Below are 19852 nucleotides of genomic sequence, written 5' to 3'. Positions count from 1 at the left end.
TGTCAATTATGTTCATAGCACCTTAATCTGTATATTATGTTTCTAGCACTCCCATGTGTATATCATGTGTATAGTACATTCAATAATATATTCACCTGTATATCTTGTTCATACCACTGCCCGTATCCTGTAAATTATGTACCGTAGATACTGTACATCCTGTACTTGCTGCTTATTGCACTTCTGGTTAGATGCTAAACTGCATTTTGTTGCCTTGTACTTGTACATGTGTAATGGCAATGAAGTTGATAATAAGCTAATATTCCGCTAGCACACCAGCGGACTCGGTTTTGCCACCGGTCGACTGGGCGCCATCTATCGGGCATGATTGGCAGTGCCTGCAGCAGACACGTTTCTGCTAGGGTGAGATGACTGGACTATTTGGGTGGGGTCTTCAAACACTGTGTAAGGACCCCGATTGGCAAATAGAGAGGCTCCTGTGCATAGGTAAAAAAGGGTTCCGCTAAAGGCTGTGCATGGGTCGGAGGAGGCGTGAGCAGCAGTGTATCCACCTTGACTGCAATCAGGGATCCCCCAGCAGCACAAGACAAATTGATTACACTAAATTGGGAGAAAATGGGAGAAAATGCATAAATAAAATAGAAATAAAAATTGTGCAAATGTGTCAGTTGTTAACCATTATATATATTTTCATGTATCTTTATATTTCTATTTTATATAGATAAATATTATTTCTTTTATATATCCGCACTTTTGAAGCTGCTGTACCATTGCAAATTCCCCCTGTGGAATAATAGAAGTCTATCTTATAATGAGGGGGAAGAACACCTACACTAGATTATTAGGAGGGACGTCCAGTTCACATTATTTTGGCCTTGTAGTTCATCTAAGCAGGTTCTGGATGGATAAGACGACGTGTGCATGGCCACCACAAAATATATGAGTAGTAATTGTATTGAGGTTTTGGACTGTATATCTTTTGTCACTGGTGGTTAAAATGGGAAGCTCTTAAGCACTAGTGACTGGCCTCAATATGCTCTTTTATTAATGAAGATCAATTCTTGTGTAGCCCTGGCTCTGCTTCTGTTTAATAAAGATGCATTGCTTAGAATGAGACAACAGCTGCATGTCGTTCCTCAGTATCATTCTTAAAATGTTCTCCTCTTGTTCTTTATTCCACTATGAAGATGTTTGTGGCCCTCGTCTTTTGGTATCAGTTCTACTGTGGGTTCTCCGGCTCAGCCATGATTGATCAGTGGTATCTGATTTTCTTCAACCTGATGTTCTCCGCATTCCCACAACTCATCACTGGCACGTTGGACAAAGACGTGTCAGCAGAGACTCTGCAGGAACTACCTCAGCTCTACATGAATGGTCAAAACTCCGAGGTAACTTTTTATTTAACTTTTAAGCTATTAGCTTAGTTGCCAGATAAAGCTAGAGATGATCACATGTGTAGAGAAGAACACTTTTCCATTGATTATGGAATTCCCAAAGGGACAAAATGCACTTAATATGTAAACACATACGTACATCAATCATTGTAAGCACACTACCCCACAGAAAGGTCTTTTACACTAACTTAATTACCATATGATTGCTAGGACCACCTCATATTGCATATTGTGCCTCATATTTTATACACTACACAAATGAAAAATGTAAAATCGCTAAACGCATCTTAAATTTAGATTTTTTTGGCAAATTGCATATTTCAGGGAAACAGCTGTCACGATCCGGAATGCGATTTTCACAGCGATGAATTCGGTAGGGCTTTACTTATGGCTCAGCAGCAAATCTGCTTAGATTTGGTCCAAAGGCCCTAGCAAATTTATCAGGACAACAAAGAAACACCTCAATGTGACTACAAAAAGACTTATGATAAAGGCAGGGCTAGTAGATGTTATCAATGCAGACGGATGTTCCACCAAGTACCGAGACAGGGTAAATAATAGTACACAGATGTTTTTCACTTAAACTTTTTTCACTTAAAATTGTCAGTTTAAGGGCGCCCAGGTGACGCAGCGGGATTTTCCACTAACACACCAGCACAGAGACTCTAAACTCCTCTGTTCAAAACTCGGTGTTGCCACCGGCCGGCTGGGCGCCATGCCATAGCGGGCATAATTAGAAGTGCCTGCAGCAAACACGTTTCTGCTAGGTGCAGAGTGCATGGGTGAAAAAGGGTTCCGCTAAGGGCTGCACGTGGGTCGGAGGAGGCGTGAGCAGCGATATACCCGCCTCGACTGCAATCAGGGATCCCCCAGCAGTGGAAGAAAAATTGACTAAACTAAATTGGGAGAAAATGGTAGAAAAACACATAAATAAAATAGAAAAAAGTTTAATAAAATTGCATGTATTCATCAAGAAATATTCTAACTCTGTTTACTGATTATTTTTTTGATATATATTTTAATTAAATTCTGTACAAATCACTTTAACATTTTCCTATTTTGCACCCAGCCCCGCTGGCCTTGACCAAAAGGTTGTTGCAACCTTTCGTCCAGCAGTGCTGGCCTGCGGAGAGAATTTCTTACATATTAATCTATAGGTCACTGCTGCTGACCCATACCGATCAATAATGCTAATGATCTCTATGCAAGTATATCCTCCCTGTTGCTATTTATAGACTGTCTTTCAGTAATTTTTGGGAATTTTTTTGGGCGGGTGTTGAATTTTTATTGGATGGTTAAAGATTAATATTTTTTTAATGTGAGGCGGTTAAATATTTCTGTGTGTCAGATTCAAAAGTGTTAATTCTTCTACAAATTCATTATTCTAAAAACAAACAGCACAGACGGGGAACAAAGGAAGATGGTACTTATTTTCGGACAATGAGTCTAAGAAGTAAACCTGTCGTCTGGTTAATGTTATCTTACTAGCTACATTACAGGGAGCCGTTCTCCGTTCTAGCTTCTTTCTAGACAACTCTATCGAGGTATTAATACTTTTTTATGTTCGATATTTAAGGTTATTTGCTCTCTGTAGTTTTTTGTGTGATGTCCAGCACCAACAGTGTGAGGATACCAGAGCTAGAGATAGATAGCCAGGAGGCTAATGCTCTGATCTGAATACAAAAACATGATGGTCAAAGGACGGAGGCAAAGGCACAGACAGACGACTGCTTCATCAAATCATTTAAATTCAAAATGATAAGATAATTGCCAGCTTACCTTGAATGGCACTGGTATTAAAAAAAATGTTTTTGTTTGTATGGTTTTAGCATCTTCGATTGTTTGGATCCCTGATAATGTGAAATCTTAGTTCATGACCCCCTGAAAGGCCCCACTAATCCCGCTAGTATTCTGCTTGAATTTAAAAATGCATCTTATTATGCATCTTGTTTGCTGCATATTTGTTGATGTGGAAAGAAGGGTCATTAAAAGCCTCCACATCTGGGCAGAGCAACAACTCTATGGACCTCCAGCCAAAAGCCCCATGCTTGACTACAGTCTGTCCTAATGATATTCACTTCACTCATCACAGCGCAGTACAGAGAGAAATCAATGGCGCGTTGCTTTAGCAGGGCACATGTCCAGCATTTCTGATCAGTGTGTTTGATGCTGCCAAACACAACAAAGCAATAAACACACTATTTGTCACAATCAAGCTGCAATTTCATTATTGCAGATGAATTGCAATCATCTGTCATCAGGTTTTGGTTACCACTTTTAGCGGGTGGAACAGTAGCACTGGAAAAGTGTAACATGAGGATCACAAACATTTTTGCCAATATGAGTTCAGGCTCCAGGATAACAGCTTCAGGTTAGTTCTGTACAGTCTCAGCATGTGCTGCTTGAGTTCCTGCTGAATCTCTCAAAACATGAGCTTCAGACAGAGACAAAGCCCCAGGCAAACCCTGTGTAAATGGACTATGGAAATTCTTAAGCAATGGCACACATGCTTTTAGCTTGGCAGTAGAAGTTGTGCCAACAGCTAACCTAAACAATGTGTTCCATTTGTGCTGCTGGTTAAAAAATGGATTAATATGTTATAATCTGTGTGTAAGTAGTTCACGAGTGCAAATCTCTACGTTATAGATGCTTATACTTATTGTAGTGCAAAGTGTAAAATTAAATGACTTTTACTTGGTATTATGCACAAACTTATCAAACGCTTTTTTTTCTATTTATTTATGCATTTTCTCCCGATTTTAAAAGTCAGTTTGTCTTCCTAGCAGTCCTAGCGGACCCCTTCTTTTCGACCATGGACTCTGCACAGGCGCCTCTATCTGCTAATCAGTGTGCTTGCACAGCGTTTGAAGACCCTACCCCCATAGTCCGGTCATCCCGCTCCCTAGCAGACACGGTGGCTAATTGGTGTCTGCTTAGTGAACTGCCAATTATGCCCACTAGATGGCGCTCAGCCAACCGGTGGCAATGTCGAGTTTCGAACCGCTGGTGTGCTAGTGGATTATACCACTGTGCCACCTGGGCGCTATCAAACACTTTTTTCAAAAGGTACACCAAGAGAAGATGGGCTTTGTGGGTATACAACTACTTTGTAGCTCATCTGTTGCTCAGTACACTTGCTCTGTAAACCGGGTCACCCATGTTTCTGATGAATCATTTAAAAGTGAATCCCCGACTGAGCAGATGTTTTTTGGGTGATGGACAAGTCTAAGCTATGTCATGACGACGATGATGATGACGATGATGACGATGATGATGATGATGATGATGACGACGATGATGATGATGGTCACCACGATGGTGGTGGTGTGTTGTTATGGTGTGAGTGTATCAGGTGCAGCAGTGTTGTAAACCTTACTTTTGAAATAATTAATGTACCTACCAGATAGGTGTACAGGGCTGAGTACGAATTAAACACAACTATTCAACATACCAGTTAGCAGTATGAATATGTATGAAAGTGTTTGTGCTGAGGCAAAGATGCATTTTATAAAGGTATTAATCAAAAATGTCAAATACATAAATTCAAACACTGGAGAAACATTTTGTGTGGGGTAAATCAGTTTTCAATCAATTGTAGTTGTTGGCCAAAGTTGAGCTGTTGACGAATAAGTGTGGCAAAGAATAGAATAGTGTGTCAAGGCATAGATGAGCAGATCAATATCTCTATACTGATCAACAATTCATACGCAGTGCTTTAGAAAGATGCATCTTCAGCTTATTGTATACTAGGCATTGCTTAGTTAGTAGTCTTGGCTATTTTATTGACTACTAATATGCATTTATTTTTCAATTCAGTGTAACACATAATATCAGAGACTACCTAACTGATGTAAAGCACCCACATAAACCTTTTCTGCCGTGAATGCAACTCAAAAGAGTAAACACGGCATAGATAGATAGATAGATAGATAGATAGATAGATAGATAGATAGATAGATAGATAGATAGATAGATAGATTTAATATTTACACACAGAACATTTAGCAGTATTTTTGGCTTGTTTAACAGCAGCATACAAACATTTAAAATAAAATTTAAAGTGCAACTTTATCTGTATTTAACAAATAAATTTGTTAAATAATAATTTTTATATAAAATTCTAGATCTGTCAACTCTCAAGTCTACACCTTGAAGAGGAAAAAATTATAAAATAAATAATAAAAAATATTATTTATAAACAATAAAAATGAAACAATTAAATAATAAAAAATAAACAACTATCTATCTTGTCCCGGCTTGGAGATCTCTCACATCCTCAATGATATTTAATCAATTAGTGTTTGAAATAATTGGTTGTGACAGTAGTAGATGATTTTTTTAAATGCTAAAAGTTTAAGTAGATCAGTGTGTTGTAATTTCTGAATGGCCTTAGTCACATTAAGGGTTATTTACATTAAGCAACAGTATCAGATCAGATTACACGTTTTTTTTCCTTCCGATATTCGATCCAGTGATTTGGGCCAATATCGGACCGATACAGAGTATCGGAACGGTGCCAGCCCTGATAGACGGACAGACGGGTGGGTAGGTGGATGGATGGATGGATGGATGGATGGATGGATGGATGAATGGATCGATCGATCGATCGATAGAGAGATAGATGATTCAGTGCAAGTTAATCTGGCCTGTTATCTTTCTGTAATACCTTGCCATTACACTGATCACTATGTCTAATCACCACATCCAGACCAGCACAAGCTGTTTTTTTGCTAGAAGACACTGTCTTTAACTCACACATATAGGGAAAGGTTTAAGATACCATGTGGCCAGAAGTCTAGTCCAGCCAGATTTGTATTTACTGTAATTCTAAACTGTAATTCTAAAAGGAAAGTAGATAAAGGCAAGAACCAGATATAAAATGTAGGACTTGTACCTCATGTAGCTGTCAAACAGAAACCGAAATGGTGCATTTCACATTATTAGAAGTTTTGGGTTCCTGCACATTATAACGAGAGTCTGGCTTTATACTTCTTGACAGATTTATTTTTATTACAGTACAAAGTCGCATCTCAGCAGGTATCAACTTCCAGAGCAAATACTGGTGTGTCTGTGCTGAAATTTAGCTCATAAATGAGAAAGGGACAAACACCCACACATGTAATTCCAGTCCATATTCAGTTCCATTCTACCTTGAGATTTCTAGCCTCTGGCACTTTTTAAAGGTATCTGATCAGTTATAATTTTTAAATATATATTGCAGCTGTTATTAAGCAGGATAATATCCGTTATATCAGTGCTGAAAACTCTCTTGACCTAATATGAAAGTTTTCTACAGAAACAAGGCTTTTACATAAACAGTGATATTTCCCAGAGGCACACACACATCGCATACATTTATTTTAATCATAACTTTTTAGTTTTTCAAATTATTTGAAAGGAAATTACTTTTCCTTATGATTTGTTTTTGCCTGGGGAGATGTTTACAGCAAAATAATGTGTAAAGTAACATGTGAACTTCAGCTGCTCAACAGTCCTTGGTCGTCTTGTCCGATTTCTTCTCTTCATGCTGCACCATACATTTTTAATAGAAGACCTGGAGTGCAGACAGGCCAGCTCAAGCCACACTGTTGTATCATGTACAGAATGAGGCCTGGCATTGTCTTCCTAAAATAACCATGGACCTCCTGGGAAAAGACAGACAATATGGCAACGTGTCTCTAAAATCAAATCTACATCTTTGCATCAATAGTACCATCACACAAATGCAAGTCACCCAAGCTGTGAGCACTGATGCACCTCCATACCATGACAGTTGTTGGTTTTTGCAGCTTCCTCTGATAAGTCTGGATGGTTATTTTTGTCTTTGTCATGAAGAGCTCAGGGTCTTTTTTTCCAGAAAACATCATCAAACGTGGACTTATTTAAACACAAAATACGTTTCTATTTCCATCAGTCCTGAGATGAGCTTGGATCCATTACACTTTGCATTTCTGCACAGAATTGATGTGCAGCTTTTTCTTTGTGTAATAGTTTTAGGTTGCATAAGTAAAGAAAAGAAGTAAAATATTAAGTTTTACAAAATGTCTCAACTGAAAATTAGATTTGTAACTAACTGAAACATACACATGTGAGTACCTATTGAATATTGTGCTTGCATCTAAATTGGAATAAACATTTAACCCTTAGTTATAGGCTGTTTTAAAGGGCTTTACACTGTTAATCTCCTAATTATGTAACTGCAAGAAGAAGCTAAACAAACCACTTTTTTCAGGAAATACACATTTGCTTAGATATGTTATCATTATATGTACAGTTACTAACATTTTAAATAATTTCTTTTTACGTTTGTGATACTTAAGTTATTATTATTTTTTTTTACAACAATTTTGATTCTTGGCATTTGTGCCCTCATGCATGTACAGGTCCTTCTAAAAAAATTAGCATATTGTGATAAAGTTCATTATTTTCCATAATGTAATGATAAAAATTAAACTTTCATATATTTTAGATTCATTGCACACCAACTGAAATATTTCAGGTCTTTTATTGTTTTAATACTGATGATTTTGGCATACAGCTCATGAAAACCCAAAATTCCTATCTCAAAAAATTAGCATATCATAAAAAGGTTCTCTAAACGAGCTATTAACCTAATCATCTGAATCAACGAATTAACTCTAAACACCTGCAAAAGATTCCTGAGGCTTTTAAAAACTCCCAGCCTGGTTCATTACTCAAAACTGCAATCATGGGTAAGACTGCCGACCTGACTGCTGTCCAGAAGGCCATCATTGACACCCTCAAGCAAGAGGGTAAGACACAGAAAGAAATTTCTGAACGAATAGGCTGTTCCCAGAGTGCTGTATCAAGGCACCTCAGTGGGAAGTCTGTGGGAAGGAAAAAGTGTGCCAGAAAACGCTGCACAACGAGAAGAGGTGACCGGACCCTGAGGAAGATTGTGGAGAAGGGCCGATTCCAGACCTTGGGGGACCTGCGGAAGCAGTGGACTGAGTCTGGAGTAGAAACATCCAGAGCCACCGTGCACAGGCGTGTGCAGGAAATGGGCTACAGGTGCCGCATTCCCCAGGTCAAGCCACTTTTGAACCAGAGAAGCAGCACTGGACTGTTGCTCAGTGGTCCAAAGTACTGTTTTCGGATGAAAGCAAATTTTGCATGTCATTCGGAAATCAAGGTGCCAGAGTCTGGAGGAAGACTGGGGAGAAGGAAATGCCAAAATGCCTGAAGTCCAGTGTCAAGTACCCACAGTCAGTGATGGTCTGGGGTGCCATGTCAGCTGCTGGTGTTGGTCCACTGTGTTTTATCAAGGGCAGGGTCAATGCAGCTAGCTATCAGGAGATTTTGGAGCACTTCATGCTTCCATCTGCTGAAAAGCTTTATGGAGATGAAGATTTCATTTTTCAGCACGACCTGGCACCTGCTCACAGTGCCAAAACCACTGGTGAATGGTTTACTGACCATGGTATTACTGTGCTCAATTGGCCTGCCAACTCTCTTGACCTGAACCCCATAGAGAATCTGTGGGATATTGTGAAGAGAAAGTTGAGAGACACAAGACCCAACACTCTGGATGAGCTTAAGGCCGCTATCGAAGCATCCTGGGCCTCCATAACACCTCAGCAGTGCCACAGGCTGATTGCCTCCATGCCACGCCGCATTGAAGCAGTCATTTCTGCAAAAGGATTCCCGACCAAGTATTGAGTGCATAACTGAACATAATTATTTAAAGGTTGACTTTTTTTGTATTAAAAACACTTTTCTTTTATTGGTCGGATGAAATATGCTAATTTTTTTAGATAGGAATTTTGGGTTTTCATGAGCTGTATGCCAAAATCATCAGTATTAAAACAATAAAAGACCTGAAATATTTCAGTTGGTGTGCAATGAATCTAAAATATATGAAAGTTTAATTTTTATCATTACATTATGGAAAATAATGAACTTTATCACAATATGGTAATTTTTTGAGAAGGACCTGTATGTTTAAAGCTTTTAGTTTTGATAAAATATCTTTTTAGTTGAAGTTAGTTTATTTTAGTCTAAATGAGTTTTACAGTGATGCAGCAGGATATCCCGCTAGCACACCAATGCCGAGTTTCTGAACTCCTCGGTTCGAAACTCAGCGTTGACACCGGTCGGCTGGGCGCCATCTGGCAGGCACAACTGGCAGTGCCTGCAGCTGATACTAACTGGCCACCGTATTTGCAGGGTGGGGGTGGACTATATTTGGGGTGGGATCTTCATACGCTCTGTAAGGACCCTGATTGGCGGTAGAGACACCTGTGCAGAGTGCAGGGGCGAGAAGAGGAGGGCTGTGCAGGGGCGAGAAGAGGAGGGCTGTGCACGTGTCGGAAGAGGCGTGTACAGCGACATGCTCTCCTCGGATACAATCGGGTATCCCTCAGCAGCGGAAGACAAATTGAGTGCACTAAATCAGGAGAAAAATAGGGAGAAAATGCATAAAAAAGTATTTTATATTAAATATTTATGTAATTTTAATTCATATTAGTTATTTTGTTGATCTGTGTTTTATATGAGTTACATTTGGAAGATGATTCTTTTTATTTCTCATGTGGATTGGCTGCTGATCAGCTCTGTATCTTTGAGAATTTATGTTTGAGCGTTAATTAATTACTCTGATTTAGTGATGACACTTCTGGTTTAGACAGTAAAGATAAAAGTAAAGGATCAATTTAGTAAAAACTGTTACTTTATTAAGAATCTGCTCAAATAGTGCATTTTGGTGATTTTGCTCTCCAAAGTCTCTCTTTCAATTAGCATAACTCATTGTAAATAATTTAGAGTATACATTTTTATATTTATTTTGTATAAACATTATTTGTAAATATTTTATGTATATTTTTTGTTATTTTATGTAAATATATGTCACCATTTAAGTTTGATAACCAAATAATACATACAAATTGTATTTTTCTCCAAGTCTTGCGTTTTATTTTAAAGAACAAAAAGAAAATAGTTTCTGTGCTGTGTTGACCAATTGAGAGTCCTGGTTATTTTGAGAAATGGCTGCCGTAAATAAAACAGTCCTATATGATTACGTGGTTGCCATGTTACCTGTCCGTATCTGTAGTGTAAGAATGCTGTGTTTGCAAGAAATCCTCATGAAACGATGTGCTTTTTACACTGTAATTGCTTTTCCTGTCTAATTTTTCTATTGGGTCCCTTTATCTTGTGGTACATTTTAGAAACTAGAGCAGAAAGTGGCCATAGGTCCAACTATAGGGAATTGTTAAAATCCAATAACCATGCACTGAATTCTGGAGTTATCCAACATTGGGCAATTAACCTCAAACTACTGCCACTGAAGTGCTCCCAGTATGCTTGCGTAGAGTTTATTGGCTCTGAACCATAACACGGTTCTGCTTCATTAGAAAGCCGCCTTATGGCTTCATAATGAAATTCTGTGGAACATTCTGTAGGATTTGTGCCAGCTGCTTCTGTAGATTGACAATCCTGTAAAATTTGTAAAATTATTATTTTCTTTATTTTTTTTTTACAGGAATATAAACCATACATGTTCTGGATGAATATGATTGATGCCTTTTACCAAAGTCTTGTGTGCTTCTTCATCCCCTACTTTGTAAGTCTGTTTTTGCTCTTTGCAGCATATTCTCTTTGAGATTTTGTTTTGTGTGCTGTTTGAGAAATATTTGACAAGTATTTTGTTTCTTTGGCTTCAGGCATATGCTGACTCTGATGTGGACCTGTTCAGCTGGGGCACTCCTATCACCACGCTTGCCCTCTTCACTATCCTGCTGCACCTGGGCATCGAAACCAAAACTTGGGTGAGGCAACTCGCTCCTAGCCTTTTGTTGTAGAATGTAAATTATGGTTGCAAGAAAAGCATTTAATGCATTAAATTCATATTACAGTCTGTTTTTTTTAAATCTGCTAGGATCTTATTTAGTATCAGTAATGTTTACTGTTAATGCCCAGCGAATTCATTGACGTTTCTGCATCAAATTCATTTATAGCTTTCTCTTTGCCTAATAAAGTTTAAGGCTGCGATTCTTGATGCAGTGACGGGCTGTACTCATGAGCCCATGTGAATAGATTAATCACAGTAACATGACTTTTTCGTGTGCAGTGTTGACTGAGAGCTTAAAGGGATTTAACAATGGTTTTTGATCTTGCCCTACACAGACTGTATCTGTATGATACTCTGTATCTTTTCACAATATTAAGTACGGTAGATTGTAAAAGACCTCAGTTTACAATCATGCATTGAGAAATGTTCTTTTGTTAACTGATTGGCAATTATCTACTGAAATTTGGAACAAAGTGGTGAGCCACGACCCATCTTTACTTTTACATATTGATCTTTTGGTGGATCCTTTTATACCCAATCATGTTTCCTTCACCTATTACAAATTCACCTGCTTGTTGTGAAATGTTTTAAAACACTGTAATTTTCTCTCTTATTTTACCCTGTCCAAACTTTTTTTTAGTGTGTTGCAGGCATCAAATGTAAAAGTTTTATATATTCACAAAATGCAAACCAAGTTAATCAGCCAGAACTTTAAATCATTCTATATGCTATTGTCAGTTTAATAATGAAAAATATAAAAATCACAGGTTCTTGTATTTATTGCATTATTTTTATTGTATAAATGTTTTTTTTATTATTATTTTGGAAATGGGATGCCTTTATTTGTTATAGATCCATATACTGGTATACAGTACAACAAAATTCTTTCTAAGCATAGCCCAGCTTGTTTGGAAGCTAAGGTCAGAGCGCAGGGTCAGCTCTTGTACAGCGCCCCTGCAGCATAGAGGGTTAAGGGCCTTGCTCAAGGACCCAACAGTGGCTGCATGGCAGAGCTGAGATTCAAACTCAGACTTGTAGTTGATAGCCCAAAGCGCTACCAACCAGGCTACCACTGTCCCTATGTACAGAATGTAACCAATGAACTATTAAATGCAAACATTTTAAACACTTAAAATACAGATATAGAGTAATATTTACCATGTCCAGAAATATTGGAATGTGATTTAAAAATAGTTAAAAGAAGAAACAGTGATTCCATGAATGTGTTTTACATAACCATTAAAAGTGATGGAACACAGAAATTAACTGTCTCTGTCCCAACTTTTTTGGAGTGTGTTGCAGGCATCAAATTTTAAATTACTTCATATTTACAAAATACAAAGAAGTTAATCAGTAAAAATGTTTAAAAAAAAATTTCTAATTAATTAACAAATCATAAATTCTTCTTTATACAGCATTTTACAAAATGGCCCAACATTTCCTAAAACAGGGTTTGTAAAATATTCATGTAGTTTAGTAATAATTAATAATGTTTTAATGTTGAAAGCTCAATCCAAAATGCATAAAAAACTTATTTAAAAAAAAAGAGATAAACAATTATACTGATGTCCTAAGACTATAATCATTAAAATAAAATATCACCTATCTGGAGTGTTGCAAAAAACATCAAACCATCTGAAATCCACCTCAAAAAACATTTTTTTTTATGAAGTCAAGGTCTGAAATGACTGCATTTTACTGGAATGTATTCAATCCACTTTTTCACTGATAGAAATCCCCTCCGACACACACGTCCATCAGAATGGACCAGGGTCAGAAAGCTTTAATCAGATGAGGTTGTTGGTTATGGCACCGCGGGCCCGGTTGATTTGCTCAGGATATTTATGCATTGAGCTGAGCTGATAGGATTGAATCAGGAGGAACCGTGTAATCAGAGACGATGCATCATCCTGACAGAGCGTCCCACAGTCCAGCTATTACTGCTCTTTCTCACACAAACACGCCGTTATACGTGTTCATCTGAGAAGAACAGGAGCACCTAAACTAATAGTTGTTTTGGCCCGTGTTTGTCACGCTTGCAATTGAAGTGTGTTCCGGGTTCAGTTCCTTCCTACCTGCCACCGTCTCTCTCATCTGCCGGCACAGTTTAAATTCATGAAGCTGAATTAGATTAGAGCTCTTTCCATTACACCATGGCAGTAAATTCTAACCTGACAAGGCTCTGTGGGGACATATATCCTCTGCGGCCCTAACCGTTCCCCATGAGAGAGCGATGGTTTCATGAATCGGGCAGGCCGTTCTTCACAGCCAGTGGTGCACGTTAAGAGTAAATGTTTCACAGAGCCAGACTGGCAGGTGCATCTTTTCCCCAGCCTGCTCAGGATAAAAAATAATCCTCTACCTGAGAGATACGTTCAGTTCTTTGTTCTCTAGTATTAAAATGATCTAAATATACTCCTGAATTCTGTTCATTTGAGCTTGTGTGATAAGTAAAAAGTGATATACCGATTTAACTACCACAGATACACTTCAGGGACAAAATATTGAGTCACACTTTCTAATATAAAATTAGTGTGTTTCAGCCACAATAAATGCCAGTAGGTGTAATAAATCAGTTATATAAAGGAATTATTTGCTTCCAACTTTGCAGCAACAGTTTAAGGAAGGTCCTTTCCTGTTCTTGCATTACTCTGCCCCCTGTGTTCTGCACAGTGCCCTGACCTCAGCCCCACTGAACATCAATTAAGGCCCAGCCATACAAATATTCTTTTGACTGAATGGGCCGGCCCGGTGGCTAATTGGGTAGCACTGTCGCCTCACAGCAAGAAGGTCCTGGGTTCTAACCCCAGGTGGGGCGGTCCGAGTCCTTTCTGTGTGGAGTTTGCATGTTCTCCCCGTGCCCGCGTGGGTTTCCTCCGGGTGCTCCGGTTTCCTCCCACAGTCCAAAGACATGCAAGTGAGGTGAATTGGAGACACTAAATTGTCCAAGACTGTGTCTGATATTAAACTTGTGAACTGATGAATCTTGTGTATTGAGTAACTACTGTTCCTGTCATGAATGTAACCAAAGTGTAAAACATGACGTTAAAATCCTAATAAACAAGCAAACGACTGAATGGGCACAAATTCCCACAGACCTATTTCAAAGGTTAATAAGAAGCCTTCCTAAAAGAGTGACCATTGTTATAGCTTGAAAGATTACATAGAAGTCAGGTCATTCTATTTTAATTGTATTTGTTTTTGAAATAGGATGTCCAAAAAGCTTATGGTCAGGTGTCCAAATACTTTGGCCATATCAAAGAACTGCTTTACAAAAAATTGGCTGCAGTTAAATGCTGGAAAGACTGCGGTCCTATTAGTTGGCCCTAAAACCCGGACTTCAACTCCCTCTGACTTCAGTTTCAATATTGATGAAGTGCCTATAATCCCATCTCAAGTCATCAAAAAATTTGGAGTATTATTTGATTCTAAGCTCTCCTTTGAACCACACATCAGATCACTCACTAAAAACGCCTTTTATCATCTCCGCAATATTGCTCGTTTACGTCCATTCCTTGATTAAACTGGCGCCAAAATCTTGTTCATGCTCTCGTCTTTCCTTGCTTTGACTACTGTAATTCTCTTCTCTTTGGCCTTCCAGCTACCTTACTCAGTCACCTACAATACATTTAAATTCTGCTGCCATGGTCCTCACTCATTCAAATTATTCTGCTCATATCACGGCCATTCTTAGGCAACTACACTGACTACCAGTTGCCTCTCACATTAAATATAAAATAATCCTTACGACGTACAAAGCTCTTCACTGCCTCGTCCCTCTATATATCACGGATCTCATTATCCCGTACCGTCCATCTCGGTCTCTCAGATCCTGTTTCTGGCTTCTTGGCTGCTCCTCGAGTAAAACTAAAAACTGTTGGTGGCAGATCTTTCGGTTTTGCTGCCCCTCATCCCTGGAACTCTCTACCACCATCTCTCCATGACTGTCCTTCTCAATTGAAATCTCAATTGAAATATTACCTGTTCTCCCTGCATTTTTCCCCTAGATGTTTGTGATTCTTTGTTGTGTTATGCTGTGATTGTAAAGCATCCTTGGGTTCTTGAAAGGCGCTTTATAAATTGAACTTATTATATAGTGTACACTCCAAAAGCCATTCCAGAAGAGCACAAGCTTTATAGCTGCAAAATTATGGGGGTGAACATTTTAAATGACCTGCACTTTTAATATATACACTATTTGGCCAGAGATATGTGGACACCCTAATCATGAGTTTGCTGGACATCACAATTTTGTCTTTAAAATAAGGGCATTCACGCAAAGAGAGTAACTTGTGCAGTTATCCAGGAGTCCATGGGAAACTATATTATCATCGGGTTGTCTCCTAGATAAAGATCATGTTTTGGATCCAGCTGTTACAGATCCTCATGTGTGACTTTAATCTTTCTTGTTTTTCCTTTCAGACCTGGCTGAACTGGGCATCAATTGCATTCAGCACAGCTCTTTTCTTTACGGTTGCCCTTTGCTACAATGCTTCCTGCCATACCTGTTACTCCCCTTCCAACCCTTACTGGACCATGCAAAGACTCCTGGGAGATCCACTTTTCTATCTGTTGTGTATAGTCACTCCAGTTGCTGCTCTTCTGCCCAGGTAAGTCTGATTATGTATCTATTTAACATCTCAGTATGAAATGGATAAACAAAAAACATTTTTATTAATTAAACACAACTGTTGATTTTACAGTCAGTAATTGTATACCCACATACCCACTGTGTGGTAGGTGTAGCTTGTAATATAATCAATGTACGCTTATCAGCCATAACATTAAAACCACCTCCTTGTTTCTACACTCACTGTCCATTTTATCAGCTCCACTTACCATATAAAAGCACTTTGTAGTTCTACAATTACTGACTGTAGTCCATCTGTTTCTCTGCATGCTTTGTTAGCCCCCTTTCATGCTGTTCTTCAATGGTCAGGACCACTACAGAGCAGGTATTATTTAGGTGGTGGATCATTCTCAGCACTGCAGTGACACTGACATGGTGGTGGTGTGTTAGTGTGTGTTGTGCTGGTATGAGTGGATAAGACACAGCAGTGCTGCTGGAATTTTTAAATAATCCACTCACTGTCCACTGTATTAGACACTCCTACCTAGTTGGTCCACCTTGTAGATGTAAAGTCAGAGACGATCGCTCATCTATTGCTGCTGTTTGAGTTGGTCATCTTCTAGACCTTCATCAGTGGTCACAGGAATCTGCCCACAGGGCGCTGTTGGCTGGATATTTTTTTGGTTGGTGGACTATTCTCAGTCCAGCAGTGACAGTGAGGTTTTCAAAAACTCCAGCAGCGCTGCTGTGTCTGATCCACTCATACCAGCACAGCACACACTACCACACCACCACCATGTCAGTGTCACTGCAGTGCTGAGAATGATCCACCACCCAAATAATACCTGCTCTGTAGTGGTCCTGTGGGGGTCCTGACCATTGAAGAACAGGGTGAAAGCAGGCTAAAAAGGTATGTAGAGAAACAGATGGACTACAGTCAGTAATTGTAGAACTACAAAGTGCTTCTATATGGTAACTGGATCTGATCAAATGGACAGTGAGTAATAATAAAGTCTGTAATATTTGTTTGTTTCCTCATGCACCGTTGCACTGTGTGTTTCAGATACTTTTATCGAGCCTGTCAGGGATCGTTATTCCCCAGTCCAGACAAGCTGCCGTCGGGGATGCGCAGACACCTGCTGAGCCAGAGCTCACCGAAACCATTACCTTTCTGCAGTCTCGCTTTTAATCACTGCAGCGCCACCGTAATACAGAACCACCTCGCCCGCACCAAACACAAGGATAAAGCAAGTTCAGTCCCCCGAAAAAGCATGGAGAGCACGCCAGTTAGTTCTAAAAATACAGAAAACCATCTCAAACTTGCTCCAAAGCAGGAGAACACTGAGGGTTTAGACTCAAAAGAGCGACCCACGGAGAGCGGCACGCTGCCTTACACCAAAGATTCTTCTCCATCAATCGAGAAGTCGCATCCTAAATTCAACCTGCTCGCCTCCACAGCGCCGCTGCCTCACACCGAGAGTGTTCAGCTTCTATCGCCCGCGAGCGGGGGTGTAACTTATAAAAAGAACCAAGAAGGTTCGAACATTCTGTTACAGGTGGATGGAGAACATCTTTCAGACTCACCTGATCGTCTACAAGAACACTCTTGATGCCTTATCTGTCATCAGAAATTTGGCATTTTGGTCCAAATTTGCACGTTAGCTTTAAGAAATGTTTTATTCTATTATCAGGAGAATAATTTTATTAAGCTAGAGATGGGTACTATATATGTTATATATTTTAGAAGTGTACAGTTCAGAATAAAGATTATTTTTTAATGTAGGGAGCAGATGCAAACTGGACGGTCTTACCATACGGTTTTAATTTGTCAAGTCAGCTTGGCGCTAGATGATGATTGGAATAATTGTGTATTTTCCTCCTGGAAGGTGCAGTCAAGAAACATTCCATTCAACTTTTATTTATTGGGACCCGAATTTTCTGGCCTGTTGAAAAACACAAGGTTTTGTAGGACACATTACGCAGCACTACACCAGCAGTTTATATTGACCTACTCACTGTTCTGAGAACCAAGTTGCCTTAAAGGTCAAGTACCAAAGAAGTGACTTAGATGTGGATTTTGAAGCCATTCTATATTTGTAGTACCTCTGCATTAACTCCGGCATTCACTCTGTAGATACCCTGATGATATTAAACACCGATCAGCCATAACATTAAAACCACCTCCTTGTTTCTACACTCACTGTCCATTTTATCAGCTCCACTTACCATATAGAAGCACTTTGTAGTTCTACAATTACTGACTGTAGTCCATCTGTTTTTCTGCATACTTTGTTTAGCCCCCTTTCATGCTGTTCTTCAATGGTCAGGACTCTCCCAGGACCACTACAGAGCAGGTATTATTTGGGGGTTGGATCATTCTCAGCACTGTAGTGACACTGACATGGTGGTGGTGTGTTAGTGTGTGTTGTGCTGGTATGAGTGGATCAGACACAGCAGCGCTTAGGCAGCGCTTAGGCAGCGTCTTGTGACCACTGATGAAGGTCTAGCAGATGACCAACTCAAACAGCAGCAATAGATGAGTGATTGTCTCTGACTTTACATCTACAGGGTAGACCGACTAGGTAGGAGTGTCTAATAGAGTGGACAGTGAGTGGACGCGGTATTTAAAAACTCCAGCTGCACTGCTTTGTCTGATCCACTCATACTAGCACAACACACACTAACACACCACCACCATCATGTCAGTGTCACTGCAGTGCTGAGAATGATTCACCACCCAAATAATACCTGCTCTGTGGTGGTCCTGGGAGTGTCCTGACCATTGAAGAACATCATAAAAGGAGGCTAACAAAGTATGCAGAGAAACAGATGGACTACAGTCAGTAATTGTAGAACTACAAAGTGCTTCTATATTGTAAGTGGAGCTGATAAAATGGACAGTGAGTGCAGTAACAAGGAGGTGGTTTTAATGTTATGGCTGATCAGTGTATACATATGCACTCTGTACTTTATCATTAATGCATCAGTTTCTTTTGGTGCACTGCTGAGCAGTCTGTGAGTACAGATACCAATTTACAGGATTTTTCTAAACACAGAGGTGAAATGTCAATGCATCATGCACTTGCATCATAGCGCACTTGTTTGTGTTGCCAGATTTACAAGAAAATCCTAAAATGCTGCGATAACACCCCTACAGACGACCCAGAAATGTATGCACACAAGCCATGTTTTTTTGTATTATTATTATTATTTGTAATTGCAACATATCAGACCAAAGACAGACTTTGCCTCGTCTAAATACTTGTGCTGCTTATTTTTTGTATCAAAAACATGTTTTCTGTTGAGAGCTATGTACGGTCAAAAATTACCTAAAATTGATCTACACTTGTAAGAACCTTTTGCCTTAGCATCCTTGGGATTGTAAAGTTAGATTTTAAAAAAATCTGCTGGGTTGATTCATCTGATGCTGTAAAATGTTCTGTAATGCAGTTTGTATTCAGTCATCGTAATTCCCTTTAGCCATTCTTCTCTGCGCCCATATAAATAGATCTAGTTTGATTACCAACTGACCCATTATAAAGATTATAAAACAGTGGTCTTATGCCAAAATAGAGAACCTGGACTGATTTTTCTTTAAATGTCAACTTTGATTCCAAAAAAGAGCTGTTCTAGAAATCAGTAGGGATATGGGTGTCACTGCCCGCCATCATTGACCCCATTGTTTTTACATTGCCATTGGGTTGGAGGCTGTTAAGCCTAACTGTTTGACTTACTGTTCTAAAGTATGTCTGTTGGAATTTAATGCCTTAATACTGGTGTTTCAGTCAGTTCATCTGCAGTGCAACAGCTCTTAATATATTTGTTTGTTGATAATCTTATCTGCTGCATGCAAATGAGGACCATTTTTACAGACAGATAAAGCCTAGTTTACATTGCCATGTTAGGTGATTCACTAGTATTGGTATTGGGACTAATCCTAGTTTGTGAAAGTAAACCCTTAATGTTTAAGGAAAACAGTCTGGTCCAGAATCAGGTTCAGGGTTTATAATGCTGTACCAAATGGTGTCTGTGTTCCGTCAGAGTATAAGCTGTTACAGTGTGTAATATCCAAGTTTATTTAATCCAAAACAAGCTTTCACGTAACATTTTTATTTTTCA

General features: G+C 39.1%; 1 protein-coding gene across 1 annotated transcript in view; it reads left to right on the top strand.

Annotated features, from left to right (window-relative positions):
• atp10a (ATPase phospholipid transporting 10A) overlaps positions 1–17343 on the top strand; it is a 98817-nt gene extending 81474 nt beyond the window's left edge. The window contains exons 17-21 of the mRNA XM_062998152.1: positions 1149–1349; positions 10855–10935; positions 11036–11140; positions 15586–15773; positions 16797–17343. Coding sequence (XP_062854222.1) covers positions 1149–1349; positions 10855–10935; positions 11036–11140; positions 15586–15773; positions 16797–17343 — 1122 coding nt within the window. The remainder of the gene's footprint in view (positions 1–1148; positions 1350–10854; positions 10936–11035; positions 11141–15585; positions 15774–16796) is intronic.
• The last annotated feature ends 2509 nt before the right edge of the window (positions 17344–19852 follow it).

This window comes from Trichomycterus rosablanca, chromosome 6, assembly GCF_030014385.1.
Source record: "Trichomycterus rosablanca isolate fTriRos1 chromosome 6, fTriRos1.hap1, whole genome shotgun sequence".
NCBI classification, from domain to species: Eukaryota; Metazoa; Chordata; class Actinopteri; order Siluriformes; family Trichomycteridae; genus Trichomycterus; species Trichomycterus rosablanca.
This window is presented reverse-complemented; position numbering and strand designations above follow the sequence as displayed.